This window comes from Oryzias latipes, chromosome 14 (assembly GCF_053564925.1).
Source record: "Oryzias latipes strain Hd-rR chromosome 14, Olatipes_Hd-rR_3.1".
Classification (NCBI taxonomy): Eukaryota; Metazoa; Chordata; class Actinopteri; order Beloniformes; family Adrianichthyidae; genus Oryzias; species Oryzias latipes.
Genome location: NC_136250.1, coordinates 23,902,036 through 23,929,662, shown reverse-complemented (window position 1 = coordinate 23,929,662; position 27,627 = coordinate 23,902,036). Strand labels below are relative to the sequence as shown.

At 42.6% G+C, this 27,627-nt stretch overlaps 1 protein-coding gene across 2 annotated transcripts; it reads left to right on the top strand.

Moving 5' to 3' along the window:
- Positions 1 to 31: 31 nt before the first annotated feature.
- c2cd2 (C2 calcium dependent domain containing 2) lies at positions 32 to 25,691 on the top strand. 2 transcript variants are annotated; one of them, XM_020709080.3, is made up of 14 exons: positions 490 to 774; positions 991 to 1,086; positions 2,948 to 3,061; positions 7,006 to 7,107; positions 7,698 to 7,814; positions 10,599 to 10,707; positions 12,536 to 12,644; positions 12,734 to 12,798; positions 15,995 to 16,110; positions 16,193 to 16,355; positions 17,671 to 17,912; positions 18,023 to 18,290; positions 21,594 to 21,626; positions 22,722 to 22,916. In XM_020709080.3, the coding sequence occupies exons 1-13, from the start codon at positions 490 to 492 to the stop codon at positions 21,599 to 21,601; spliced, it is 1,794 nt and encodes a 597-aa protein (XP_020564739.1). In that variant the 3' UTR covers positions 21,602 to 21,626; positions 22,722 to 22,916. The 2 variants fall into 2 exon arrangements, with proteins under 2 accessions (XP_011482107.1, XP_020564739.1); XM_011483805.4 differs by lacking the exon at positions 21,594 to 21,626 and having other exon boundaries at positions 32 to 774; positions 22,722 to 25,691.
- The last annotated feature ends 1,936 nt before the right edge of the window (positions 25,692 to 27,627 follow it).

Below are 27,627 nucleotides of genomic sequence, written 5' to 3'. Positions count from 1 at the left end.
CACATCTCCGTTCCGTAAAGCAACTTTGTCCAGTCACACTGAGCCAGCGGGATGGATTAAACTCCTCTCCTCTACAATACTTTACCTTCACTCTTTTTTTAAATAGCTCGACGCTAAACCAGGACAGACGTGGATATCACGAGAAGATAAAGTTCGACAACTAGCCAACAGAAATGTATGGCTCGTTAGACGAAGGGTTGTGGAAATTAGCCAACCGAGCTAGCAGTCGGTCTGACTGAGGAAAGTGTTATTCTTTTGAGCGTTTGGACCGTAGACAGCGTGAGACCGTCACAGAGGGCTTTTATCATCATGTCGCTTTTGTTAACTCGCTTTTTAGGCACTGCAGCGCGGGACTCTAGGAGTGACGGAGAGCTGGGTTTGAATTTGATATCAGCTTTCAGTTAAAGGAGATTGTTTGTCTTCTTGTTGTTATTTTTTTTTACTCTAAACTTTTCAAATGACGAGCTCGATGCATTGAATGATCGAAGGATGTCCGGCTCGGGAAGTTGGTCCTCCTATCTGGGTGTGGAGGACCCTCAGTGGCTCTGCATGCTGACTCTGTTCGTCGCATCCCTGGTGACTCTCGCGCTGCATTTCGCCCAGTATTTCCAACACTGGCTGGTAGGAAACGAGCCGGCAGCAGCAGAGGAGGAGGAGGAAGAAGAAGAAGAAGCAGCTGCTCTGCTGGGATGGGCGCTGTCTCTGAAGAGCTGGAAGAAACAGTGGAGGGCAGTTTGGTGCAAAGCTTTGAATGACAGGTCCAGGGAGCGCGAGGTAAATCTCATGACCGCCAACACAACTGCTGTCACTGTCAGGCAGGTGACTCCAATAAAAAAGGAGCTCACTGGGTTGTCAGTCAGAAAATCCCTCCCAATCATTCACCTGCTTTTATTCATTTAGTCGTTTTAACAAGTCAGGCAAACTACCACAACACAAACAGTATAGATGACTTTTTCTTCTTAAGATATATTCAAACCTTCTGCTCCTCAGGAAAATGTCTTGCTGACATTTGAAGAGGACGGTCTGGAGGCGTCCGATCTCACCGTCAGCAAAGTGTCCAGCTTTCAGAAGTCTGCTGGAAGGAAGGTAAGGCGTGAGGATGACTCTCTCTCTTCATCATGATCTACTCTAGGAAGGCCACCGTTTTTTTCCGATCACAAGCCAAACTGTTAAACCGGGAAACTGAATCATTGCATCTCTACCCCTTGTGCTATCTTATGGGGTCAAAATGACCCCACTCTTACATTGACATAATAAAGGTGGAGAGGATTTCATGTAATAGATGGACACCAGTGAAAATCACAAATCATTGAAGAAAAAAGGTTCAGCGCTCTTGTGGGGTCATCTGGACCCCACAAGACAGGAATCGGCTGTTCAGCACACTATCTTGTGGGGTCATCTGGACCCCACAAGACAGGAATCGGCTGTTCAGCACACTATCTTGTGGGGTCATCTGGACCCCACAAGATGGCACAAGGGCTACTGCACGCCAGTGAGTATGTCTAAGTTATTGAGCTACATTTGTTTTATTACACTTCTTCATTTTTACTTATTAGTTAATTAAAGAAAATAAAAGATTGTGTTTGTTTGGTAATCCACACATTGTACCAAACCAGATGGTTGCATTCCTAACCTACACACGTTTGTGTTGGTGGAGCGACAACAACTTCACCTGTCAGCTCTGTTGTTTTAGATCCTCAAACTGTATGAAAAAGTCCTTTAAAAACACAAAAAAACATCTATTTGAATCTGCTGCAAACAAGTGCTGAGTCACTCATCTGGCTGCTCTAATCATCTTCCTCTTAAACAGCGTTTAAGAGCTATGCATTCTCACAATGACGGCACAACAAACAGAAAACATTTGATGCACTGAATGCGTTTTGAAACCAAGCTGCCACCGCAGAGGGTTTGTTTTTTCCCAGAAGTCCTAGAGGGAGAAAGGGCCCGCCGCGTCTCTGGCACGGTTGGTTTTGCGGCGCTCCCGATGCAAACTCAGCCCTTTTCTTTGTGACAGTCCAGATATAAAGCAGGTGCTGCTCTGTTGTTGAGTGTGCAGAGTTTAATGAACAGAGGATTATGTTTACGCACATGCTGTGTGTGCTTTTAAGAAGCTTACAGAGACGTGTGGCTCAGCACCAAGGAGGAGCCGACCGGCCGGCTGACCGACCGACCGCAACGCTTTTCTGCAGGATTCCCCTCACTGATATTTATGCCGCCACGTTTGCACACAAAACTTTCCAAGTTGCAAATGAAAATATGAAATGCCTGCTTTTAAAAAAAAATAGTTTTTTTGCTTTCCCCTTTTATTTCTGTGGCAGCTTTGTCCAGCTAAACTGAAACTTGTGTCGGCAAAATCATAGATAGGAAAAAAGCGAGACGACACACAACACATGCGAAACATTTGTTTTGCAAGCGAAAAAATATTTTTTGAAAGCAAAAAAAAACCTAAAAGTAAAAGCAAATATTGAATATTTTCATTTGCAAAGTATTTAGTGCAATGTAGTGGCAGAAATATCTAACGCTGAAACTCAGAAGCTCCTCCTGTCTGCCATCAGAAAGCTCTAGTTGTTTTAAACTAAAATACTGCACAAACAGTTATACATTTCCTAGAACTCGTCATGTGTTAGCCCTAAATATTTGAATACATAGATTCTACCGTTACACAAAAAATGTGTCTTTCTTTATGAAGTATCAGCGCCGTGTCCGTTAAAAACTGAGTCAGATGTGGGGTAACTTGTGGTTTTTATTTTTATTTAAAAACAACTTAAAGAAGGTTTTTCTCTGTTCTTATAGTTTGCCTTTTCTTTATTTCTTTTACAGGTTTTATTGTTGGTTTTGCACAAAAGAAAATGCATCTGTGGCTGATTTTGAAAAATCTACTATTTGAATTCATAAAATTCCTTTTCTTTTGGTCCTTCCTGCTCACTTTGTCCTTGTTCTCCAACAGATGGCTGGCTGCAGTGTGATTGGGGAGAAGCTGCAGTTTTCGGTCACAGCTGCATCAGCGGCTGCAGCAGATCCCTGTAAATATACAGCACGCATCGCCACGCTGGAGCTGCAGGTGAAGACCGCTGTAAACTGATGTTTCCATTGATCTGTTGTGTGACGCTGAAAGTGCCGTTTGTTTTTGGACGTCATCGGCTTTGTCTGAATTTGTTTGGCTACTGCGTACTTAGTGTAGGGCGTTTGCCATTTTGTAGTTGTGTAACAATCTACGGCTGTGTGCGATTTTTCCCTCAGTACTTCATAACGTCTAGAAGACTGTATAGTGCTTTAGATTATACAGTTTTCCCCTATATCCTCACTTATGACGTCACCCATTCGCTGAAGCAAAACCTCAAAACCTCATGAATTTGAACATTTGACTAAGATTATTTATGAAAATGTTTTCACATGACAAAGCGTTCAAATCGTTGTGCATTTACAAATCTAGTGAGCGTTGATGCACACTGCTTTTTTTGTGTTTTTTTTTTTTTTGCAGAGAATTCTGGGAAATTTCCAGTGCACTGCCACTGTACTAAGAAGTCAGTCATGAAGGCATTTGAACACAATCTACAATTCCAAAATCCAGACATTTCCAAGAACTCTCCTGCGAAAAACCATTGTGTATCAAAGCTCACTAGATTGGCCAATATAGACCACAATGCATTGCGTTTGAAAGAATGTAGGTAGGTCTCACAGGAAACAGCCGGTTCTCCAAAACTGACAAAAAACAGAAGCTTTGTAAAAAGCTCTGCCTACAATATGGTACAGTTGTGTATTTTTTGGAGTAAAAACATCAACTTTCTTCTGCAGAGAGTTGTCAACATTTCTAGCTGTCAACTCATGAGCCGCTTAGTGAGAAAGACTGTCTTAAAATGCTCAAATCACTTAAAGGAGGGGTCAATAGCCAATTGAGGCAGGGGTCTAGTCACTCCTTGAGTGATGAATTAACAAAAAATAACACCAAAACTTTGAATTTTTGTTGTTGTCTTTCTGTAAAATACAAAACTTAAAACAGCAAGAGGATTAAAATAAATCATCTTTATGAAGTAAAAACGGATGCACGTCGGCCTTGTCTCTTTGTGAAACATGACAGCATATCTGTTTATTTCTTACTTTAACTAATCTAAAATACATGCATTAGTTTTGCTGTTTGTGTAAATTATTTTGACTGAACTTTTTGAGCTTTTTTTTTTAATAACACCAGAAAATGAAAAAGTTGCATGATGTCACTTTTCTTTTACAGTAATTAAACATTTTTCTTGCTTTACAAAAGTATGTACATTTATTTATTTATATTACTTCACAGTAGTGAGCATAAAGTCCAGAGTACTACTAGATGGCCCTGCTCTATGCAGTCTTGGAGGGGTCAGGGAGTGAACTCAGACACAGCCATTTAGGGCTGGTATCACCAATAATATCCAAAATCCATTTGATCCGGTTCACCAGAGTCTGGATCGATTTGATACACGACCGAGCGTTAGCACTAGCCGTCCTATGGGAAATCCCATTATATGTTGGCATCAAGCTAGCAGACTTTGGCTTTACTGCTGACATTGTTAAAATTACACTATATATATATATATATATATATAAAATCAGAATATTGTAGTAATGTTCCATTATCCTTCTGATTTTACCGTCTAGCAGTTTTACAGTTGTTCACCATGATTTTCTCAAAGCTTGATCTGGCTAAATCACACAAAATCTCAGGAGAATAGCGTTAGGCCACCGGAAAAGGAAAGGCGTAAAAGATTGATCTCTACTTTTATGGAGCGATTATTAATCTATTAAGCTCGGATCAATTTGGACCGGTTAATCGATTTTATCAATCCAGCCCTGCGGTCGTTGAGCTCCGTGTTACGGGAGACGTGTTTCCCCAGAAGCATCAGAAGATCTGAGGGCTTGAGCTTCTGAGCTGCACTAAAGCATTAAAACCTCAGAGCTCTTTCTATCTTTTGGAAAAACGTGAGGTTTTCCACTAGAACATTTCATTTATTAACTTCCAGCGACGTTATCAAATGTGATTCCCCAATGGGCTTCCCAGCTCTTGGATTCTCATTCAGTAATTCTGAGCTTTAGGTTTTGAGCTTTGATGGTTTTCATTAGTTAAGTGTTAAATCGTCACTGATGCGTTGAGTAAATGGCTGCGCAGATTGTATTACACCTATTTTTAAACCAGTAAGATGGTTTTCACCTTCCCAAGCCTATTCTGTTACAAATATAGCTTGGAGGTGTTGCCGCTTTGCGCATTGATCCGTGACACCTACAGCGTTCACCTTCATGTTTTAGAATCATCAGGAAAACTCTCAGAAATATTTGAAGCTCTTCAGCATCTGACTGTTTGTGACTGAAGCTTCCTTGCTTCCCAGACAGCGATGCAGTCAAAGGTTTGTCGTCTGCAGTCAGGACAACCACAGGTGTAGGTTTTTTTTAAGAGTTGCAGTGAATGGATGCATCGGTTTTACGGGAGCGTCGGTGTGACCTGTTCCCCACCGCAGCCGGTTCAGGGTGTGGCCGGTCAAACCCGGCTGTTCTACTGCAGTAGTTGTGCCTCTCAGCCATTGCAAAAAGGGCTGTAAGACGAAGCCTACCAGGTCCCCTTAAGTCAGAGTGAACCAGAGACTCCTTCCATCAGTTTATTCCTCTCACAAGAGCAAAGTGTCAGCTTTTTATTCCTCTGGAGCAGCTCAAGCACAGATTATTGACATTTTACTGCTTTTTAAATGGGCGTGGAACAGCAAAGCAATTCATTTGCCAGAAGCTTTTTGAGGAAGGTCTTTCTGATGTTCTATCACTGTCAGTGACTGCAGTGTTTAACCCTTGTGCTATCTTGTGGGGTCCAGATGACCCCACTCCAAATGTTAACGTGGAGTGGGGTCATCTGGACCCCACAAGATGGCACAAGGCTTAAAGAAAAACAGTATAAAAACTCTGCTTTTATACGGAAATTAATTTACCGGTATTTAAAGACCCACCCTGATGGAAATGGTCTTTTCAACATGTTCTTATGGCCTTTTTCTGATGATGGAGGACATGTATTAAGAAAATGAAGCTCAACACTAGATTTCTGAGTTTTTCTTTAATAAAATTGTTGTGAATAAACGAAAAAATACAATTCAAGAGTATTTGTTATATAAGGAGCGAGCCAAAAATTCCCTGCTCCGCTCCACTTAAAGACCAATAGATCCATGAACGTCTTTGTTCTCCTAATCTGAGCTGGAATCTGGATCTAAACTGTACGGCTGGATAACTCCAATGTTGATCGACATTGGAGTTGTACCAATAATGTTAGGAGGGGCTGTAAGATGGCGGGAAAGAGTGTAAACGGATAGGAAAGGGGGCGGGGTTTCTTCCTGCCAACAGTCATAGGAGAACTCCTAATGAACTCCTGCTACTCTGCAAAAACTGTCCTAGAAAACGACACAGGTCTTTTTGATTCTGGCCACAAACAACGCTTGGGGACGCTTTGAAAACAGATCAAAAGATGACGGTACTGGGACTCAACATTGATTAGAAAAGGAAAGACTGCCTGACAGTGTTCTCTCTGGTCTGTTCCTGAGCTATCCAGCAGCCTCCGTTCATAGCTGGTGTCACATGGGCTTTTGTTAAGTCCTACGCTGTTGGTGGGGAATTCCTTTTTCTCAGTTCTCTTGTTTGTTTTCTTGTGCCCCCCAGTTACTCAGAAATGTTTCTCCGTTGCATTGTTCAAATGAAAGTCCAACTTTTTTTACTTTTTACTGTAGACTCTAAAATAATATTCTCAAATAAAGAGCCCATGTTCAGAGGGGTCCTAATATTCCCTAACAGACAAAATAGTGGCCCTTTTTATCTGTTTTAATGGCTGTATTCTGTCAGAGATTCCTCCTTTATAAATGATCTGACATGAGCCTGAGGGCTGCTGAAGGGGTTCTTCTACCCAGGATGTGAGCCATTGATTGATTGATATTATTATTAAAGGTTAACTGTGTGATGGAGGAGAAATGTGAGCTTGTGTGACATCACTTCCTGTCTCTTTATCAGCTTCATCTCCACTTGCAAGAAGCTGAAGATGAGATGAAAGTGAGCTGGAAGGTCTCCCATCTGGACGCAGAAGACCTGCAGCTGACGCCTGCAGTCACTCATGTAAGTTTAAAGCCATAAAGGTTCTTTGGTTTTGTTTTTTTCTGAATTAAAACTAGCATTAAAGAAATAATGTGATGTGATGATAACCTAAAAGCAGTTTGGATCCTTTTCTAAGATGATCATCTAGTCAAATGCAGTCAGACTGTTTTCCCCACTGAACAGCGTTGTTGGTTTGTCATCAAGCAGCTCTGTTCTGCCTCTGTGACGGTGGTTGTTCCTCGCCGTGCAGGGGGACGCGTCCGGTTCTGCTGTCGTGAAGCATTTGCTTCCGGCTCTGTAGCTGCAGCAGCAGACAGAGGAAGAGCTGTCTGCCTAGGGCTGCAGGGACGTGAGCATCATGGGGATCAGTACTAGCTGTTGTATCGTCTAATGCTCCTGACCGTCAGAGCGGGACCTTTTTATTTACGAGGGCAAACATCCCACAAAGAATGTTCTGCCTAGATAAATCTGGACTTAGAAAGACTTTACGTCAGAGTTACCACATATTGGAAAATCCTGGTTTAAAAAAAGATTCAGCTCATTTTAAAATGTGACTTTTTTTGGTTTCATAATTGGGTGTGATTGTTCTGATTTAGTCCTCTCTCCATCAGGACCTCAACAACAGGTGCAGCACAGACGTCCTGAAGAAGCAGCTTGCAGATCTTTTCTGCAGAACTCATCCCTCCGTGTTGCTGAGCTGCAGACCTGCTCAGGCCTCAGAGGTCAAGGTGAGAAGGTTTTTCAAGGCCCGCGTGAGGCACGTCTGTCTGAACTGCTGTGAACAAGAAGGACTTTTTATTTCTCTGTTCTGTTTACTGCGCTCACATGAATTTTATAGGATTTTATTTTCTTTTTGGTCTTCATCATTGACTGTAACTAAGAACTGGACCGAGTGGGTGTGATGTCATCCACGGCAGAGGGTTTACCTCCAGCTTCAATCAAATGAAGTATATTCAGTCGCCCCTTTTTTTTTTTTTTTTTTTTTTTGCAAAAATTTTTTTTTTTTTTTTTACATCGCCATGTTGGAGCCAGACAATGTCAGTAAGCAGTGATTGGTTCGAGTCGACGTTTCTAAGGTAACCAATCAAATGTTGTGAACGGTCGACACCCTTTTATTGAGCCGCCTGATTGGTCAGTTTAAAACTTGAATAACATGAACAACAGTACAATATCATAGAATTTTGATTTGATTTCTGATTTGAAATGGTTTATTTCAAGCAATCAAATAGAAAATAATACACAAAAACAATACAATCATCAGTTATACATTCATACAATAACTAACCAAACTTAGGATAATTAGACATATTAATAAATATTGCTTGAAAGGGAGTGGAAGGAAGGAAATAAAGAGGATTATCAAGAACATGTTAAAAAAAAGTCGGAGCAAGAATGATTGTTCTGTCCAATAGAATTGACTGAGTAAAAGCCGTTTATTTATTTCTAGAAGTCAATAGCATAATGGCTTCTTGGAACCAGCTGGTACTTCCTGTTTGGAATGCCACTCAGTCCAGTTCTCATCTACAGTCAATGGTCACATGACTGACGGAACCTTTATAGTTTCTTCTCAGATTATAAATTTATGGATTTTTTGTTTTAGAATGGTTTTGTTCCACATGAAAATGTCCGTTTTTGGGGAATTTCGGTGAGTTTTTACTTCTGGTTTTTATTTTACTGGCCTGCTTGTCTATCCACACCAGGACTACTCCAAGACAAATTCACATGTGCCAGATTTTTCAAGCGTCAGCATTTTGCTGAGTCGACATTCTAAAAAGCTGGTATAAGAAAGAAGAAAGTATCTATTTGCTCGTAATTTTCTAAATAGATGCATTCAGGCCTGAACTTTTTTCTTCAGACTTAGAGGAAGGGTTAAGGTTAGGATCACGGTTGCGGTTTAGGGAATGGATCAAATATGGAGAACACATTTCACACATTCAGGTGCGTGACAGATTATGGGACTTTACTTCAAATTACATTTTAAATACGTGCAGCCACCAACAAAATGCAACCTTGGACGCACTTAAAGTACGTGCGGGCAATGCGCATCTTAGCTGCACATATTATGCGTGGCCAGCATGGAGCATCACTTTCTGTGCTGGTCCGACATAAATACGTGCGAATAACATCAGCCAAATAAAAAAAAACATTTAAAAAAGTAAAAACCAACAACATATATTTTCAGTAGAAAAGGAAGAAGTGAATGTTAGCAGTTTTTGTAAACAGTGTTGTGTGAGCATTTATAAACTTAGTTATTTTTGACAGCGAAGCTTAAAAACTTTATTAGCTAAAACAACAAAAAAACAAAATTTAACACAAAAAAAACCCCATTTGTCTCCAAATGGTAATAAATCTACAGAGATGTGTGTTTCTGTACTAACATTCTCCATTATAGACTGACGTTACTCTGTTGTTTTGGTTCACTCGGGTGTTTTGCTGAGTCTGCATGCTGAAGGTATGTGAACGATGGCTGGCTGAACTCAGCATGACACCTGTGTGTGTTTGTTTTACACACTGGACTCTGGTTAAGTGTGATTATGTAGGAAATCCTTTGCTTTTAAATTGACAGGTATGCGTTTATTTTAAAGCATTCCCATTAAAATGATTTCTCTTAACTCATCCTCTGTAGATACCAAAGCGAGATAATTTAGTTCATTTTCATTGCAGGTAGTCTGGAGGTTAATCGATTAATATTTAATAAATGGATCGTCTTGCTGCTGGTTCAATCAGAGTAGGGTGTTTTTTTTAATTCATTAAAAATATCATAGTATGTATTTTTAATTTATTAAGAAAATCACCAGTATAAGTCAGATGTGTCAGACTGCAGGCCTTTCCTGCCTCATCTGCTGCTGCTGCTTACCTGAATCAGGTGTGTTTATTGAATTGGGAGCTTCAATGGGGGGTTAGCTGGAAAGCATTTTGAACACTGGAGGCCTGGACAACCCTCAGCCATACCAGGTTATCTGATGTGCAGCATCCTCTTATGAGCAGATGTGATGGACAGTAGAGGAGGCCCAAAGTAAGGTCTCAAAGTTTCTTCTAAATAATTGAAATTTTGCTTTTAATGTGAAGGGAATCTCATCTTCTGAGAAGTGAAGTCCACATTCTCCTCTTAACTGATTGGTTGCTGTTTCCCCAAATCACTAATTCAATTAGATGATCTGATTTAAGGTTTTTTAAAGAGAACAAGCAAAAATAAAGCCACAGATACTCAAGGCTGTTACACTGATGGTCAGCATACAGGCTAACAAACCTTAAAATGTCTGTAAAGCTTCCTACACATTAAGGATTCATGTAGTTGAATATACTTAATGTTTAAAAATCCTATTTTATATATATATATATATATATATATATATATATATATATATATATATATATATATATATATATATATATATATATATATATATATATATATATATATATATATATATATATACATATCAAAGGAAGATGTTAGCATCTTCCCCATTTGTCTTCTAATTTAAATGACAGTTTGGTTGCTTTAACAGGACACTTGTGAAAAGGGGGTGTCGCCCCCAAAGCCCCCACGTGCCCACGACTGGAAACTTCTTGTGAAGAACATCAGAGTGACGCTGAACCAGGAGGACGATGCTGCAGGTTAGTTGCGGCCTGACGGATGCGCGCTGCTTTACCCTCATGGCTTCACCTGTAACTGACGGTTGAGGTTTTCCGTCAGGCAAACACTGATCAAGTTTGTCTCAGACATCCCTGGGAAAAAAAGTAATGGAGAGCCAGCATGGATTTTGCTCTTCATGCAGAACAAACAACCTAATAAATCTCAGAACAATGCATGATTATTCATGTTCCAATGGTAATTTATGTTGGTTCTGCTAAACCAAGCAACGGTTTTTAAATCCCACTCTGATCATCTTTTGATCTATTTTCAGAGCATTCCCAGTGGTCTTATAATTATGATTATGCCATTTTAAGCAAATAGCAAAAAACTGTCATTTTGTAGGACATACTTTCCGCTGAGCGGCAATAGTTTATTAGAAATTCCCCTCTGAGTCTAGGACTTTATATAGGTTGGCACGGACCAACCTATAAAAACACGAATTCCAGATATCTATAGACCGCTTTTATTTTGAAAGAAGTGCATACAAACAGATGAGAGGAAAAAGTAATTCACTTTATGCCTTAGTCAAAACCTGTCCTTATGGGGGGTACAGGTTGTCTGCGGGCAAAAAAATGGGCAAACCTGTACAGGGCATGCAGGTGGTCCGTAGGAAATATCAAGGTCAGACACAGGCGTGTCCTACTGGGTTTTTACAACCCTGCTCACTATGCAAGGGGCCCATTGGTGCTGTTCCCGGGATTAGAAATGAGGAAAATGGACAGAGTGTAGTTGGTGTGACGTCCTATAGGCACTTTTGTATCACCTGCACACTCGTGTGCAGCATTTGTGCGCAGCCAGTAAAGAGCTTTACGACTTACCACATGCAGGACAATCGTGTGCTCCTTTTATGAAGTCCATTAAGGTGTCTAAAAGCCTCGAAGGAACTGCATGACACACCTGCACTCCCTTTAAGATGTAGCCGCTCTCGTCTACGCGCCCGGACAACCCAAAAACCTACCGCACCCGTACGGGTAAACCCCTGTGACAATTAATATAGTTATATTCTACTTTTGACAACCATAGAAATCAACTTGTGTCCTGCTAGAATGTCTAAACTGAAACTACAGCGAAGATAGAAGCTTTAAATAAGACATTGGTTGATTTGTGTGGTTGCATTTTTCAGCCAGATTTCCCACACTGTTTAACCTTTCCTCAATTCAGAAAATATTTATCGGCTGTATGATCGAGACATTGGGAAGTTTACACGTTTCAGCTACTTCTTAGGTAAAAGAGTGATACTGGTCTTCTCATTGGCTCTCATCTCGTTGTTTTAGACTTTTCCTCCATTTTCTTATAGCTTTTGCAGTTGAAGGTGTTTAAAAACACAAAAACAGTGTTGCGTGTGCAACTACGGTATGATTGTACGTTTGAGACTGATGATTATCAGCACAGACGAGCAGAAGACACTCTTATTATTCCATCACATGAAGTGGTCAGCAGGTGAGAAGAAACATGAAACAGCTGGTTGTTATGAATGTATGTAATGAAAGCTGTTCTGGATTTAATGAGTAGCGGTTATAAGTTCAAATTTTAGATCCCAAATGAGCCTTCATGACTGTCGTTCCAGTGAGGCGTCATTATCCAAAATGTCAGCTTTTATCTTCATATCTTCATTCGCCATCTAACATGAGGACAAGTCGGAACATTTATGTTTTAACGTCTCTGTCTGCAATTGAAGAAGATTTACAGACATTGTCGATTCAGGAAAGAGCAATCGGCTCTCAGCTTCTGCTAGCATTTGCATGCTTCAGCATTTGGGGAGGTGCTAACTTTGGTGTCATGTTGGGATGATGATGATGATGTTCACAGGCAGCATGAACCCTCTGTGTGTCCTGTGGTTGGATGAACCTCTGCAGAAGTTTAGCACCTCTGTGCTGAAGAGCACAGCGAGTCCAGCGTGGGACCAGCCTTTTGTTTTGTAAGTCAGAGCATTATTGATGTGTTTCCAAATGTGCATTTCTTTACATCCAACAAACACTTTGATTATTTTTTGGGTTTTATTTTCAGTGAATTGAATGGACGATCAAAAGAGCTGAATGTTCAGGTGATGAATGACGGAATGCCCCAACAAGGTAAAGAAAAGTCCAAGTCACTTTCCTCACACCTGTAGACATTTTGTTTACTGTTATGTAGCAACATGTCAGAGACAACTTTATATATTTAGCTTCTTTACTGCTAAAGAGCACCTCAAGGTGCTTTACATGAATAAATATTCATAAAAAAATAGTTCAAATATCAATAATAAAAAATATTAAAACACACACATCCCCCCCAAATAAATCCGTCCAAAAAATCAAAGCAAACCATGTGGACATGTAAAAACAACTTAAAAGCTACGCAGTTTTTTTTTCTTAAAAAACCTCCACGGTGGATGAAGTCCTCACATTAGAGGTAAGATTGGGCCCAAAAAGTCCAGCCCGACCCGACACAGGCCCGCGAGCATCATAGCCGAACTTGGCCCGAACACGACCAATTAACTTGATTTGCAGGCCCGAGCCCGAAGCAAACCCGAAATTTCAATTTGTCCCATACGCCAGATTTCTTAAAGTTAAAATATCTACATATTTTTATGATCATGATGAATGCATTTGCACAACGAAATAGCGCTGGAACACAGAATAAGAGGCCAGACAAAGAGTTAAAGAGAGATCTTGATGCACACTCGCTTAATTATGCGGAGAAATACTGCAGCCGCGGTGCGTGTTTGCCTTTTCAGTTCCCCTGTCTTAAGTTTATCCCTGACTTCTTGCTGCTCCATACCGGGGATACCTAAACAAAATAGATGCAGACCTGCAGAGGGAAGATTACATTCACGACACGTGCGCAGAGCTGGGTGGCTGGCGCCCCCCTCTTTGCCAGTTGCTGGACCACAGTGTGTGTCATTCAACGGTGGGCTGGTGACTGGTTGGATAGAGGGGGCGGGGTCTACCTGTGTGTGTGTGTGTGTGTGTGTGTGTGTGTGTGTGCGCGTTCGGTGAACGTTCCCCCATCTGAGTAAGAAGAAGCTGGCTGTGCCTTTCGGTAACCGTTTTGACATACAGGATTAATAAAGAGCTGTTTGAAAACCGCGCGCCTAAGGAGCTTCTTTGCAGCCATTTCAATATATTTATTAAAAAAGTCAGCGAGAGAGAAGCCCGGCCCGACCCGACCCGAACGTAATGGTTGTCATTTAGTGCCCTGACTGACTGACTTCTGACTCGGGCTTAAGATCTTACCTCTACCTCACATCCTCAGGCAGGACGTTCCACAGCGATGCCCACGGCGCTGAAATGTGGCCTCTCTTTGGGTTTTTGTGCTGACCTTTGGGGCCAATCAATCAATTCAATGTATTATTGTCACAGCACTTATAAAAGCAGAGGCAACCGGAATGCTGAACATAAAATCAAATATAAATAAAATCAATGAACAACCACCAGCAGAACTGAACCTGAGGACCTGAAAAAAAAGGCGAGCAGCTAAGTTTTGATTACGCTGCAGCTGATTGATAGTATTTTTCTTGACACCAGACAGAAGGACATTGCAAAAATCTATTCTAGATGTAAGAAAGGCGCGTATTAGCATTTCACCACTGGGCCTGATGAGCAAGTTTGGTATCCAGGAGAGGAACGGAGAAGGACAAATGACAGTTGATTTAGCAAAAAACATGAAAATGGCCATAGTGAACACGTTCTTTGACAAGAGACAGGAACATAGGAGTGGAGGTAGGAGCGCACAGATAGACTTCATGTTGTGAAAAAGATGTAATCTGAAGATCAGTGACGGCAAAGTAGTGGTAGGTATGGGTGTTTCCAGACAGCCTAGGATGGGGGTGAGCAGGATGACTCTGGTGATGACTAAGATGAAGACAGAAAGGGCAAACTGACTGACCAACTCAAATGAGCACAACAGTAACAATTTGCAGAAAGCAAACGTAATGAAAAGAAGCAAGAGTCAAAGATGTGCATAAAGGCTGAATCCGCATGGCCTTCCAACCCCTACGGCTTCTCCTTAACCCTACATTTATCCATCCAAGTGGAGACATATGGAGAAATGGCGTCCTCAAATTCGGACGCTACCACTGCTTGATGATGTCATCAATAGTCATCTTTGTTAGCGTGTAGCTGCCAGCACTCGTAAAATACAAAGCACCATCGATTTTATAAATTAAATAAATTAAATAAACAAAACGTACCCATCTCTCGGTCGGTGGAGTGTCCTTGCCCCAGGTGGAGGAGTTTAAATACCTTGGGGTCTTGTTCACGAGTGAGGGAAGATCGGAGCGTGAGATTGACAGGCGGATCGGAGCAGCGTCCGTAGTTATGCGGTCGCTCTATCGGTCCGTCGTGGTGAAGAGAGAGCTGAGCCGAAAAGCAAAGCTCTCAATTTACCGGTCGATCTACGTTCCAGTACTCATCTATGGTCATGAGCTATGGGTCATGACCGAAAGAACGAGGTCCCGAATACAAGCGGCTGAAATGAGCTTCCTCCGCAGGGTGGCTGGGCGCTCCCTTAGAGATAGGGTGAGAAGCTCGGTCACCCGCGGAGAGCTCGGAGTAGAACCGCTTCTCCTCCACATCGAAAGGAGCCAGTTGAGGTGGCTCGGGCATCTAGTCCGGATGCCTCCTGGACGCCTCCCTGGAGAGGTGTTCCGGGCATGTCCCACTGGGCGGAGGCCCCGGGGAAGACCCAGGACACGCTGGAGAGACTACGTCTCTCGGCTGGCCTGGGAACGTCTCGGGGTCCCCCCAGAGGAGCTGGAGGAAGTGGCTGGGGTGAGGGAAATCTGGGCATCTCTGCTCAGTCTGCTGCCCCCGCGACCCGGTCCCGGATAAGCGGAGGAAGATGGATGGATGGAAAACGTACCCAATGCTTACTGTTAAGTATAAACTTCAGTGCTTCAGAGCACACCCAGGTGAAGAAATGTGTTTCTCCTCGGCGCCACAGTGCGATGCGAAACAGCCTACTGGCATAGGGATAGTCGAACCTGATTTGGGACGGCTCCTCCTTAAAAACACTTTCAGACACCACCAGAGCTTCAAATAACCCTTCAAATGGAGCAAAAGGGGGGAGCCAGAGGGGTAGGGAAGCAATTTGCATTCGGCCAAACACTCCTCAGAAGAGTTGACGTTGTAAAAGCTGTTAAGGGCGGGGTGAATGCATTGTTAAATCGCATGGATTATGAATAGGATTAGCTTCATATGTGTAAAGGCAGATGAGCCAATACGTTTGGCAATATATTGAACATTTAAGTTTTACAGGACTTGTGTAACTTTTTTTTCCATTTCTCAGACTCCTTACTAGGTCAGGCGTCTGTGCCTTTTGATCTAGTGAAGAAGCAGCCCAAAGGACAGCATACTTTTGCACTGAAGACCAAAGACAAAGTGACTGGATCACTAACTACTGATGTAAGACTATGAACAGAAACAGAACCAAGTCCGTCCTTATCAGGAAGACATTCAGTCAGTAATGTCTTTTTCATCCCACCAGTTGACCTACCTGGACCCCAATGAGGTGAGGTCCTGGCAGCCTCCCACTCCAGCTTCCAGTAAAAGGGTGGAGATGGACCGCACAGTCATGCCCTGTGGAACAGTGGTCACCACCATCACTGCAGTGAAGAGCAAGCCGGGGCGCCCTCATCCACTTAACATTGGTACAGCGCTAAAAAACCTCAGACTGACGCAGTTAGAGCACAAGAAGTTCAGCCCCTTTCAGCCCCTTATCATATCCTGTTGTCGAATATTTAACATAGACAATGGGAAGCAATTCCACCAAGATGTGAGAGCTGTTATAAAATCCGTCCTTATGGATGGATACGGGCTGTCCGCGGGCCGAAACCTGTACGAGGCACGCAGGTGGTCCACACAAAATATCAAGGTGGTAGACCACTCTGTGAGTCCGTAGAGAGAAAATGTTCATGCACATTTTTTATGAGCACGCTACGGGAAAAAAGTTGTAGCAAACAGTCAAGTACAACACGTAAGGGGGAAGTAGGCGAGACATATTTTACACAGTCAAGTCAAGTGTATTGTAAAGTATTTTACAAATACTTCACAATACACTTACTACATGCACGACAATGGTATGTTCCATTGTCATGAGGGAGTAAAACATTCTTGCAAGTTTTGAAGGTTTTAGGCCCATTTGGTTTGATAAAACTTCTACAGAGAGAAAAGGCTTGAAGTCCCCTACAAACATAGTAAACTAGAAAAAGACTAAACCAGTGTTTTGTTATGAACCCAAACCTATGACCTCTGATTTGATGAAAATTACAGGCCCAACTTTCTTCTTCTGTTCAAAAACCCTTAAACAAGCCTCTTTCAACTTCATTTCAGAAACAACCTTGTTGCTGTAACCCAGCCTGGATTTGTAAATCCACAGATACTTTTTTGTTTTAGAATGTCTTTGCGCAGCTAAAGCTGTCGGACAATCCTTTGTCCTAATCCCGTTTGATCTTTCAGCAGCTTGCTACATTACCAGCTCCTGATCTCTACACTTCATGATCTAGGCGTCTCTGGCACAGTTCTGGACTGACTTAAACCCTATTTATAGTGGCTAACTGTTGAAGTATCCTGGCATGAGGAGAAACCCCGCTCAAACTCCCTCCCTGTGGGTGTTCCTCTGGGCTCTTCTCTTGACCCCCTTCATTTCTCTGTACATGGACTCTGAGAATCCTCTTTTAGTCACATGTTTTTTATTGCCTTTTCTTTGCTGATGACAGCCAGTTCTTCATGGTTTTTCCACCAGACTGTGTTACCATGTCATCATACAAAAGGAAACGGCGGTGGTTACTTGTGTTTCAGGTTTTCAGCTGAACTTTTGTTAGTTGACACCGAGACACTGGTTTGCTTTTTGTTTTGATGCATTTGTGAAACCGTTAACCTTTTAGACTATTGTCTCATCTCCATAAATGATTTGGGTGTTCGTGGTACATCCGTGAATCATGAGATCATTCTGTGCCCCTGCAGATCCGGCCCAGAACTTGGCAGCGAACAAGTTGAAGCTCACAGAGCGCCGCGTGTCGGAGCAGGTTTCTATGCTGGGGGGCATCGTGAGTAAGGCCTTGTCCTCCTCTGACACGGAGCTGTTGATGCTCAATGGCACGGATCCGGTGGCAGAAGCGGCAATCAGACAGCTCCACCAGTCTGCCAAACAGAAGCTCAAGTCTCCTGTGAAGAAGAGTACCATCATTATCTCAGGCATCGCCAAAGTAAGCATCCCCCAAAAGATCTGTTTCAAGTTGTTAAACTTAAGCTGATTTTGAAACGGTCAGATATGGAAGGTCTCCTTTAAAGAATGGAAATCTGTTTTGTTTCTCAGACCCCTTTGTCTCAGGATGATGAACTGGCTTTAATGGCGGGCTATGCTGCAGCCATGGATGCCTCGATGTCAGATAGCAGCTCTACTCAGGACTTGACCCCCGCTATTATGTCAGGAACTAGCAGTGCTCCCGAGGAATCCCAGCCTGGGGATGGGCCCACTGGGGTTGGTCAGCCTCCAGATGACTGGGAGAGTCAGACCGGAGAGGAAATGGACCACACGTCGCTTTCCATGTGTGTGTCTGAGGCAAGCTGCAAAAAGACCAGAGGTGAGGCAGAGGTGGCTCTGACGGACACCGAGGCTTCTTGCCATTCAAGCAATCTATTGTAATTCCTGAGTTTTGATGGGAGACTGTTTACAAAAACAATTTGCAGGTTAAATGTTTACAATGAGCATTTTTGCTGATCACATTTGTGTGTCATTATGATGTGCCGTAAATTCTATAGATGTTTCAACATCTGCTTCCTGAAAAATATTAAGAGATCCTAAAATAGAAGTTTAATACAAAGAGATCCAGCCTCTTTGATTCACATAATTGTAGAATGCTGTAAAAAACTTAACATGGAATCAATTTGAGTTTCTGGAGGCCATCCTGCGTACGATTCTGGTTTTCTAAAGAAGAAGCAGCTTTTCATGTTGTTGTTTTTCCGCTTGTTGCCGATTCTCATTGGAACAGACTCAGTGGATAGGAACATTAGTCAAAACTAAATAATTTGGGATGAGCTGCAGTAAAGATTGAACCAAAGGTCACTGAAAAAAAAGTTTAAAAAAAGAAATCTGTTCATGTAGTCTTACCTTTGAAGTTCTTGATATCCTAAGTCCATTGGGCTGTCTTGGAGATTATTGACCTTGTCAGAAACCTTTCCATTCCTAATCATCCATCCATCCATCCATCCATCCATCGAATCCGTTTAAGGGGTTGGGGTCAGCCCAGCTACTGTTGGGTGAAGGCGGGGTACACCCTGAACAGGTCACCAGTGTGTTGCAGGACCAAACCCCAACATTCACACCTAAGGGACAGTTTATTGTCACCAATGAACCCATGAAGCACCTTTTTGGACTGTGGGAGGAAACAAGAGTTCCTGGAAAACCCCCCACACATGCACGAGGAGAAGATGCAAACTCCGCACAGAAAGGGCCCATTCAGGCTTTAAACCAGGGCTTTCTCGCTGTGAGGCAAGAGTGCTAACCACTACACCACCTCACAGTCCCTTGTTAGAAACCTCCGATATATTTGTAATAAACGTGTAGGAAATGATGGCAGCCCTGCAGCAGACGTTTGACCACACTTTTCTGTTTTCCTGTTTGTAGAAGTTGTTAAAACACTGTTGTCAACACAAATGCAAATGCATTTTTACATGTAGTTTTTATTTATTTATCTCACTTTAAACAATTTGATGAAGGTAATCCTTTATTTCAATGCCACTGCTGCAAGGTATTGTGGGACTAACCTTTACCTTTCATGTTTCACTCTCCCAGCTGACACAAGTAACACAAATACAATGTTTTTGTGTTCCTTTTTCCGGTACTGCTCTGTCCTCTAAATGACATCTAAATGGTAGTCTTTTGCTGTGGGATCCATAGGGCGGCTGGATGAGTGTAGGACTGTCACGCAGGAAACCTGGGTCCGCTTTACTGGGGCGAGCCCTTCACGCTGCTGTCCTTGAAAGTACAGGGTGTCACTTTCAAATCAGTGAAAGCTGATTCACGGGATACAACCGAAAGGAGAGCAACATATGCACCATAGACCGAACATGTCATGTGAGAACAAAACTCAGTGGCCTTCACCAACTCTGAGTGAGTTCAAATAGGATGGGGTTGGATTGGGGGGGGGGGGGTCAAAGGCAATAGGTCAAATGCAGAGAATACATTTCACACACTTCTAGTAGGTATGTGTGAACTGATGGGGCTTTAACATTCTGGATATGGATGCGGATCCCAGCACTGACATTTACTGCACGTCCATAAACATCCCTGCACGTCAGTCTTTATTGTTTTTTTTGTTTTTTTTAACTTGTCCTTTCCAACAGCTAGGCAGACAGATGAAAGCTGAGGGCCTCTTGTGTTGGACATATTTTACTTTAACAAGAGGGGTTATTAATCCTCAGACAAACCAAAGGTATGTCTGAATAAACCCCTTTTGTAATTGAGGCCAAACTTTATTAATTTCAATCATGTTTGAAAATCTTTGGTGTTGGACCGGACGGAAAAGGAAAGAGGGGAAGAAGAGAGAGGGACGTTAGAGAGGGGGGGGGGGGGTAGGAGGGTGATAATAGGAGGGGAAGGGGGGTAAGACCATGAAGCAGCATAAAGCAACAAGTTTACTGGTTGTTAATCATTATGGTAAGGTTCAAATGTAGTACAAAAAGGGCGGGGCCTGTCCACACACACACTCAAATGTTATCAACACACCTGCTAGCTGCAAAAATGTCCACCTGTCGACATGTACACAAAACAGATAGTGTTCACACGCATACTTATGCCTTAAAACCAACTAGTGTGAAATCTTTCATTCATTCAATCATGCAAACTGTTAGTGCAAAGGTGAGCTAACACCTGTGCTCAGGTGAGTGTTTATGTTCTTCTAAAATGGATGGTGGAACGTGAAAAGAAGGAGGGAGAGTGCCCAGCCATCCCCACCCCAAGACCCCCACCGCAGCATGCAGCCATGCAGTCATCAGTCTTTATTGTTCATAGAACGTCTGGGCTTCCATAGCTAAAATTAAACTGTAAATACCCTGAATTGTCTGGGCTTTGTTTTGTTTACAGCAGGACAAGGAAGTCCCAGATTCTGCATGTACTTTGGTCTGTTCTGTTCATCAGATTCAATTCAACTATGAGCGGCAGAATGAAAAAACAGGATCAAGGAAAGCAAAACGTTGCTGTTCACCCACAGCCAATCAGCTTCCACTGATTTTTTTTTTTTTAACATAGGATCCCCTTCCTGACACAACCCTGTATTTTTAAGGTACAGGGTGACCCAGACAGAACCCAGACTGGATTAAGCTCATTGCACAGCCTGCCAATCAAACCCAGGTTTCCTGCGTGACAACAGCCAACTAAACCACACAGCCGCTATAACAAAAGTCAAAATGTATAATTAAAAAAGAATGTATTATGGTAAAGAAAATGGGTATCTCCTACAAACAAGCAAGAATTATATCTGCAAGGACCTGTTCATTCCTTTTACTGTGATGAATTCCCACTGGAGTCTGATCGGAGGAGCATTAGAATAAAAAAAAAAAAAAGTTTGAATGTCCAAAAATTCAACAGCCACTTCAAGGAAAGGAAAGTCCTCATTTAGCACTAAGACTTGCAGCTTCTGCAGCTTTAGAGAATCTCAACAGAATTCCTGCCTGCTGTTGAAGGTTTGAGTTTTTTTCACTCACAGACCTTACATGGTTCTAAACAGAAGGAGAAAGAAAAGCCTGCACCTTTCTCCTGAGGTCACAACAGAGCTTAGAGAAACTCTTTGTGCTCCGCATCATCACTTTAATAAGGTTTTCTGATTGATATGTAATGCTTTTGTCTTGTCTGATTCTTTCCCATCATTTAAATCTCTCCTTTAAAGAAGAGTGATGCTAAGCGGAGTTTGTCCTCTCCAGTAAGTTATATTCAAGTGTTGTATTTCTGGTACTGTGGTAAAAGTAGTTCTAGTAGTACTAGATTAGATCTCATTAGTGAAACCTGTTAATATTAATCTTTAGATGTCATCACTTGTACACTAAAGTCTGTAGTGATGTTAAATTTGGTAGATAGGAATACTAGAGATTGAAGGTACGCTCTCAATGGACAGGAATAATTCAAGGATTGACTTGATTACAAACAAGAATAATCTGACTGTAAATATTCAGACCCTTTCCAAAAACTTAGAATATCGTGGAAAGCTGTATTTATTTCCGTAATTCTACTTAAAAACGGAAACTTTTCATAGAATATAGATTCAGGGCCCACTGTTTAATGAATTCCAAGTATTTATTTGTTAATTTTTGCATAAATTAGGGTTCCAGCTCAGAAAGCCTACAATGAAAATCCACACCCAGCAGCCAATCAGAATCGAGTATTCAACCGGACCATGGTATAAAACCTGATAAATGCGCGGTAAAAAAAGAAGTTCCGGTCACCTAGCTTAAATGTTTCATATCACTGCGCTGGCTTCTTTAAAACAGCCTTTGTTTTAAGGTTGTTTTAGGTTGTTAGTTTCATCATCTGGACAAAAACAAGCAGTGAGAGGTGAACTTTCTCTCTGAACTGATGCTTTATTCAACCCATCGGAAAGATCAGCATAGATATATATAACGCTGAATCTTGACTGCAGCGCTGGTGCTGCGCGACGCGGACTATTTGTTAAAGAAACAAGAATTAAGGACTGAAAACTGGTTAATATGTATTTCTTCTGTAAGTGACCATGGTAAAAGCGGGTTAATGGCCGACGAAGTGTGCATTATTACTTTTTAACGCACTTTGCGGAAGCAACCGTCCTCCGCGGTTCAGGCTTCCACGGTGTGCGTTAAAAAGTGATAACGCACAATTCGTCAGCCATTAACCCTTACTTGATGCACACCCAGCAGCCAATCAGATTCGAGTATTCACCTGAACCATGGCATAATGTACATTAATGTACTAATCTGTTTTTTTATCAGTGCAAAATGATGTTTGTCTGTGCTGATGCCATGTTCCCCTCCCCTCCTTGCTGCAGGCAGCTTTCTTCAGAAGAGTGCCAGGCTCTTCTTCCGGCGGCGCCACCAGCGGAAAGACCCGGGCATGAGCCAGTCCCACAACGACCTGGTCTACCTGGAGTCTGCTGCCGCCGTGGAGCGGATCAGCCGCACCGCCACCATCGGCCGCATGCTCAGCCGCAAGAGTAAAAGCAAGAGCAAAGCTAATGGCTCTGCCGCCACAGCGGAGCCACACGATTGATACCCAAGTCCAGCCTTTGGCTGCCAACACCGCCTCCATCCAAAAGCCGAAGTGGCTAACCTCTGCCTCTCGTGTCCATCCAGCACTGGAGCTCCTGCACTGTGAATGTGTGAATGCCGTGCAGGTGGAAACGCCTTTTACTTCTCGCCATTTCTCTAAACTGCTTCTTTAAAAAAAAAAGGACACTTTCATCAAAGTGTGGATGAAAGAGGTTGTTTGCACGATTCATTCTCTTTGGTTTCATGCAGCCCTCTGAAGCCCCTGCTGCACACAGAGGAGGATGGTGCAGAGTGATGACAGGAACTTCTATTGAAGATAAGCTTCATATTTAAAATATTCTCAAGGAAAAACCAGTTCCAGGCAGATACAGTGAGGGATATAATACGACTACTTTGACACTAATTTTAGGACCTAAACGAGGATTTCATGTATACCAAACATGAACTATTATTTTAAATTAAAGTGTGGTAGTTTTGTTATTCTGCCGCAGTGCTTTGTTTGAATCGGTCTTCAGTGTACGGGTCAGGAAAAAATGAGCTCTGAAACTCAGCTATCAGTTTTTCCTTCAATGATAAAGGTGTGAGACTGAAGCATACGGAAAGAGGACATGAAAGCTGTGAGATGATGAAAGCTATCAAATACCTACAGGGGAGAAAACGAGTATTTGAACCCTTGCTGTGTTTATAGGTTTGCCCACTCGTGACCTTGGTCTGCTTCTTCTTCAGCCGTTACTTGGTTGCTTTGACTGTATGTTTTGGGTTTTTGAGTTTCCCACATTAAGCCTCCTGGTAGAGGAGGGGAGGTTCTCAAGTAGGATTTGATGGTACATGGCTCCGCCCATCCTCCCTTCCACATGGTAGTGAAGTAACCCTTTGAAGAAAAATACCCCAAATCATGATGTTTCCACCTCCGTGCCTGACAGTGGGTGTGGTGTTCTTGGGATCACAGGCAGCATTTCTCTTCCTCCAAACACAACGGGGTGGAGTTGATGCCAAAGAGCCCCTTGTTGGTCTAATCTGACCACTGAATTATGAAGGTGTTCATTGGTAAACTTCAGGCAGGTCTTCACATGTGCCGTCTTCAGCAGGAGGACTTAGCGGGCTCTGCAAGACGTTGTACTATTGCAGAGTCAAGTATCCCCAATGGTTTTCTTGGTGACTGTGGTTCCAGCTGCTTTCAGATCATCAACTAACTCCTGGCGTGTTGTTTTCATTTCTCTCTGTTCTCATGATCATGGAAACCCCACCAGGTCAGATCTGGTTTGGAGCCTAAAGGATTGATGGTCATGTTGCACCAACAGTTGTGACCTTAACCTCCAGCTTCTTGCTGATGGTTTTGTAGTCCATTCTGGTCTTGTGCAGGTCTACAATCTTCTCCCTTAAATCCACTGAAAGAACTTTAGTCTTTCCCATGTTGGAGGGTTTGGACTCTGACTGATGGACTGATTCTTTGGACAGGTGTCTTTTCTACAGGTGATTAGTTCTAACAGGTGTCTTCAGTTCAGATGTCAGGTTGATTAGGAGAGTCTAGCTGGTCTGTGTGGACCAGAACTCTTAATGGTTACTAGGGATTAAAAATTTCTTCTTAAAAAATTATTTCTTAAGTGGGCAAATCTACAAAATCAGCAAGGGATCAAAAACGTATTTCCTCCACTGTAGCCATGTGTAAACAGATTTTGGTGGCTGGCGTAAGCAGAAATCGCATCATGTTTCAGCCAGTTTCAGGATCTTATGACGTGGAAACGCCCCAGTCCCTTTCCTCACAGAGGAACTCCTCACCGTTTGTCCTCCTAAGGGATTTGTCGAAAGGGAATTTAGGACTGAGAGACTGAGGTTCTCTGCTGCAGCTGAAGGAGCTCTCAGCTCCTCCGATGTTCTTCCAGCTCAAGCAAACAAAGTGTTTGAGAACAACCTGCTCTTTGTGTAATACAGCTAATGATTGTATCTGTTTCCGCCTTTGCTGCTGCCGTTCTGCTTGGATGCTCCTTGTGACAGACGTGACCCAATCGCCTCAGGGTCAAAGAAAGAACGATGTCACGCTCACTTCAGACCAGGGCTCCTCAACTTTGGTCCTTCCTGCCCGTCTCCAGCTCCTCCTGCACTTCTTGCTGCTCATTACCTGGATTGGGTGCTCAGCCAATGGGAACATGGAAACACCTGAGTCAGCTAGTGAGCAGCGAGGGGAAGGGGGGGTGGCGGATCTCAAAGACCAGGTTTGAGCAGCCCTGATGGAGACCAGCCTGACTGCAGCTTAACTTGCATTTCTCATCAGGTAGAGCTGCAGCGCCGTCGGGTGTTGCTGGTTCTAAAAGCCGAGCATCAGCTGCACGTTCAGCAATCTCAGATCAAGACGCCAAAGCACCTGACATATGAGTTTTCTGGCTGTCTACTCCACCAGAGGATTAAAAACCCTTCATAAACGTCTTCATCCGTGTGTTTTGGTGCAAACATTACAACAATTTGATTTGGCGAAAGTCCAGCTTCTGAAGAAAACCCCTTCATGACTTTGAGGATCAGAAGGGAAAGCGGGTAGCTTTAATCACGTTGTCGCAGCCTGTGAGCTGCTGCTGTGCATGCGTGTGAGAAGCATGTGGACTTCCTCTGCTTGGTCATTGAGTTTCAGTTTTAGTGTTTTCTCCTTTTGCCCTGTGCACAGATAGCAGCTGGTTTTTTACTGCCCCTTCAGTGCCACTGCAGGCACTCCTGACGGACTGCTTCACCTTCAGCAATAAATATGCAGTGAATACTAATGCTGGTGTGGATCTGCTCCATTTTGTCTGTCAGATCTGGTTCTGCACAGGTTCTTCACCAATGAAGGGTTCGTGTCCTCAAACGTGGAAACTCAGATCTACCTCTAAGCTATTGTCTGACTTCTGTGCATTTTTCCTGAGCGCTACAGACACGGCCTGACGGCTGGAACATTCTCCAGTTAGACCAGCTCAGTGGCCTTGTGGTTGAGTGTCTGCCCTGAGACTGGAAGGTGGTGAGTTCAAATCCACAGCCAAGTCATACTAAAGACTCTACAAATGTGACCCATTGCCTTCCTGCTTGACCCTCAGCACTAAGTGGATGGATTGGGGCGTTCAACCAACAAATGGGACTTTAACATTAGAATGGTCAGCTTGATAGTCATGCTACGTTCATGTGTTTATATTTATATTAGGACTTGCAGATTTTTAGGTGTATTTGGAACTAACCAGTTCACTCTGATCAAAGCATGGACTGAAGGACAAACTGGATAATAGATTTGAATGAAATGACGGTTCCATTGAAGAACACATATATATGTTTGTTGAGGGACACACCTGGATACCATTTATCAACAGTAATTAGAGTACTTATCACAGTTCTGTGAAGATATCAGGCTGGCTCTTTTCAGATCTGTAACCTGCAGAGATCTTCACTGATGTCCGTGAGGGTTGATGTCGACTGAATCACAAACCTGTTTCCACCGAATGAAATGTGACTAGATGACGTTTCTGTGAGATCCAGGGACGCTGATCTCCAGTTGTGTGTCATGAAGACAGCTGAAGAACAAATGGACTCCTGTTTGTACGACTACCTGAACGTATGTGTGAAGTAACCAGGAATTATTTCAGTAAACAGAGCTGGATGCCCTCCACTGCAGGACAAGATGGTGTGATTATGTTCCCATACATCATTCAGGAGTCTTTATAAACTTAAGTATAATCAGGAGAAAACAAAAGAACCTAACTAATTCTTGATTGAAGTACGCTTAAAGATACGTTTAAACAGAACAAGTCGGCTCATTCAATAGATAACGAAACAGAAAAATTTTCCGTTTTGTGTAGGAATTAGGGCAAGTATCACCTAAAAATGACCCAGTTTGTTTCTATTGAAGGAGAGACTGTGAACATTTGAGAAAACCATTAAAACATCTTTAGCTGCTTCACCCTTATGCTATCCTAGGCACTTTAACATTGGGAGTTGGGTCATCTAGACCCACTAGATTTTGCGCTGTGCCTTTATTTTCTTCATTGATTAGTGATCTTCACTGGTGTCCATGGATTACATGATCCACCTTTATCCACCTTTGTCATGGTAGGAATAACACGTCAATGTAAGGGTGGGGTCATCTGGACCCCACAAGATGGCACAAGGGTTAGTGGATCCTATGATGTTTACTACCATGGGGTGGGGGGTTGATGGAAGTTATCAGGAAGTTGAAGGACCATTAAACTAAAACAAAGCTCTTCATGTATCTATTTGTCTGCATGTGGATGCATCAGAATGGAGCAGAACAGTGAGCTTGGGACCTGCCGGGTGTATTTTCTGCATCACAAATAAGCTCTTCTTCAAACGGCATTTTTTTCATCTGCTCCTTATTCACAACAATTTGAAAAAAGAAGTGCTCAGAATCACAATTTTAAGTTTAATTTTCATTATATGTGTCCTACATCATCAGAAAAATGCCACAAGAACATGTCAGAACACCAAAAATAAATTTTTCATCAGAGTGCATCATTAGCAAAAATACTGCAGTGTTTGTTTCTTTAGATGCTACCAAAGCATTTGTTCGCTCTGGAGAAAGTACAAGTTTCAGTCATTTCCAGGCTGGGATTTTTCCACCTCCATTGGTTAGCATTCACATAGATGTTCTCTCTTATAGCATCTGCCGTCTGGACGTTGACGTATTTCCCACATACGACGGGTATGGATTGGATA

Excerpts from the sequence above, each read along its gene's own strand:
- c2cd2 (XM_011483805.4), top strand. The coding sequence starts at position 490 with ATGTCCGGCTCGGGAAGTTGGTCCTCCTATCTGGGTGTGGAGGACCCT. Across the intron at positions 12,799-15,994 it reads TGACGGAATGCCCCAACAAG|ACTCCTTACTAGGTCAGGCG; the intron begins GTAAAGAAAAGT and ends TCCATTTCTCAG. Across the intron at positions 16,111-16,192 it reads CTGGATCACTAACTACTGAT|TTGACCTACCTGGACCCCAA; the intron begins GTAAGACTATGA and ends TCATCCCACCAG.